This window comes from Helianthus annuus, chromosome 5, assembly GCF_002127325.2.
Source record: "Helianthus annuus cultivar XRQ/B chromosome 5, HanXRQr2.0-SUNRISE, whole genome shotgun sequence".
Taxonomy (NCBI): domain Eukaryota; kingdom Viridiplantae; phylum Streptophyta; class Magnoliopsida; order Asterales; family Asteraceae; genus Helianthus; species Helianthus annuus.
In genome coordinates, this window is record NC_035437.2 from 106,652,877 (window position 1) to 106,655,681 (window position 2,805).

At 37.9% G+C, this 2,805-nt stretch overlaps 1 protein-coding gene across 1 annotated transcript; it reads left to right on the plus strand.

The window, feature by feature from the left end:
* The first annotated feature begins 1,085 nt into the window (after positions 1–1,085).
* On the plus strand, positions 1,086–2,580 carry LOC110923813 (protein FAR1-RELATED SEQUENCE 1-like). Its single transcript, XM_022167871.1, has 4 exons — positions 1,086–1,169; positions 1,322–1,559; positions 1,640–1,870; positions 1,973–2,580. Exons 1-4 carry the CDS (start codon positions 1,086–1,088, stop codon positions 2,578–2,580), a joined length of 1,161 nt encoding a protein of 386 aa, XP_022023563.1.
* The last annotated feature ends 225 nt before the right edge of the window (positions 2,581–2,805 follow it).

Sequence of the window (2,805 nt, forward strand, 5' to 3'; positions counted from 1 at the left end):
TGGTTTTTCTTCAATACTTACAAATAAAGTTTCTTAACAAAAGGTTTTGCCCCAAAAATGGATTACCATTTATCATTCCTGACGTCAGTGAAGAAATAAAGCCCATAATGAACATGGTATTCACAAGTCTCCATGATTGTTATTCAATGTATGTTAAGTATGCCAAGGAGTGTGGTTTTCATTCAGGAAAGGGACTACAAAGACAAACTCCAAAGGTGTGTTACATATTAAGTATTACTTGTGTACGAGAGTTGGGTTATATAAGGAAAAGAAGGTTGATACGTTGGACCCCAATCAAAAGGAGCGATTAGTGCGATCCAACTTTTCAAAGACGACTGATTGTGGTGCACTGTTAGGTGTAATTTTTGAGGCTGGATCATGGAAGGTATATAAGTTTGTAAAGGAGCACAACCTTGATCTTGTTGAACGTCCTGCTACGCATTTTCTTCCAACTGAACGACACCTCACTCAGCTCCATAAGCATGTTATACACAACATGTCTAAGTTGAATTTGGGTCTAGTCAAGGCGTTTAATGTTATGAGGACTTGTTTTGGCGGTTTTGAAGATGTGGATGCAAGTAAAGTTAAATTTAAGAACTATAAGAGGCAAATTAACTTGTTTATAGGGGAATATGATGCCGATATGGTTGTGAGACATTTGGATGAAAAAAAACATTCCCAGCCTAATTTCTCGTATGATTACTTCACAGACCAAGACAATTGTTTGGAGGTGTTAGAGGTGGAACATCTGTTGTTCCTACAATGGCGTTTTATGAGTTTTATGCAATGGCATTTTTATAAGTTTACATGCAATGGCGTTTTTAAGAGTTTACATGCAATGGCGTTTTATTAGTTTACATGCAATGGTGTTTTATTATTGTTTCAGTTCTCATGGCATTTTCATATGCAGTTAGGCTATGGTGTTTTGTACCGCTCACTGGTATAGACAATCATCACTGCAATGTTACATTTGGTGTTGCATTATTGGCGTCGGAAACTGTTGATACGTATATTTGGTTGTTGAGAGTTTTTCTAAAAGATGTTGGTTATCAACCAAAGTTGTTGTCACTGACCAAGGTCCAACAATGAAGAAGGCTATTTCTGCTGTATTTGTTGACACGAGGCATCGGTTATGCATGTGGCATGTGATGCATAAACTTTCTCTGAAGGTTGGTATGCTTATTTTTACCTTTGGCGTTTTAGGATACACTGCGTTTTAAAATACATGGCGTTCTGTACCTTGTTACTGTTTTTTAATTAAGCTTTGTCTTTGTGTAATATATATGTTTTATTATGTATGGCGTTTTCGTGTTATACATAGGTTGGTGTTAGGCTATGCAATTCCACCAATTTCAAAGAACGTATTTGTGATGTTGTATGGACGGATATTCTCACACCTGAAGAGTTTGAATCAGAATGGGAAGTGGTTATCAGAGAGTTCAATTTAGCAGATAATGACTGGCTATCTGATATTTTTGCACTCAGGGAATCTTGGATCCGTGCATACTATAGAATGGAAGAGATGTCGGGTCTTATGCGAACAACATCGAGGTCGGAGAGTGAGAATCATTTTTTGGTCAAGTGTGCAATTCAAAAGCTACTCTTGTTGAGTTCATGACTCATTACGAAATTGCAATAGAAGCACATCGTCACACGCACCGGAAAAATGATCATGAATCTCGATACAAACGACCCCAGTTGAAGAGTAATTACCAATTGTTGGAAGGCCAAGCTGTTGACATATACACAAAGAGTATTTTTTGTGACGTTAAAGTTGAGCTAATTGGAATTGCGGATTGCATAAATCAACGTTACGAAGATCAGCCTGATGGGTTTGTTAAGTTTTACATAAATGACTTCCAGCAGCCTTGTACATCCTTATTTGGGGTAAACAATGGCGTTTTGTTTTTATATGGCGTTTTCTGTGCATGGCGTTTTATCATATGCAGTTGTGTTTTTCTAATTTTTTTAGACAAACATTCTCTGCATGGCATTATAGAGATATTATTTTTGGCGTTTTTTCAGGTAATGTACCGTAAATCTGATTGCACATGCAGTTGCTCATGCAGGCGTTTTGAGCGGGTTGGTTTGCTATGTAGACATATATTCTATGTTTTGAGAATTATGGACATTAGGGAATTTCCAAAACAATACATTTTGAATAGATGGCGCAAAGAGGCTTCCCCAAACTGCTCTCCCGAATACTCAATTAGTTGTGAATATATGACCGAGCTTGAACCCGATGTGCAAAGTATGATGCGAGATATTATTTTTTCAACGGAATGTTCTTTGAACCGTTTATCTGGTAATAAAGAGGAGTTATCCTTATACAAGGATCATGTTCAATCTTATATGAAGAAGGTTCAAGATATGCAGATTGTTGCTCCTCCCGCTAGTACTAGGGATAGATTTGCCGAGATAACCGGTCAATATAAAAACGACAAGAATCCGATAAGAGTCCCTGTTGGGTATAAATCCAAAGGTTCTGGTTCTCGGAAGCGCCTGAAATCTAAACAGGAGATAGCAATCGAGAAAAAGAAATCAAAGTTGAAACCCGGGGCCAAAGAAAGACAGTGTTAGAACTGCAAAGGCTATGGACACTACGCATCGACATGCAAACAGGCCGTAATTAAAAGAAGATCGACAAGGTCTTCGAGAGCTAGTGAAGAGTAGTTTGGCGTTTTGTATTTTTCATTCTTACAGAACACGCACAGATGGTCTTCGAGAGCCAGTGAAGAGTAGTTTGGCGTTTTGTATTTTTCATTCTTACAGAACAGACACAGATCTCAGTTTAGCGTTTTACAT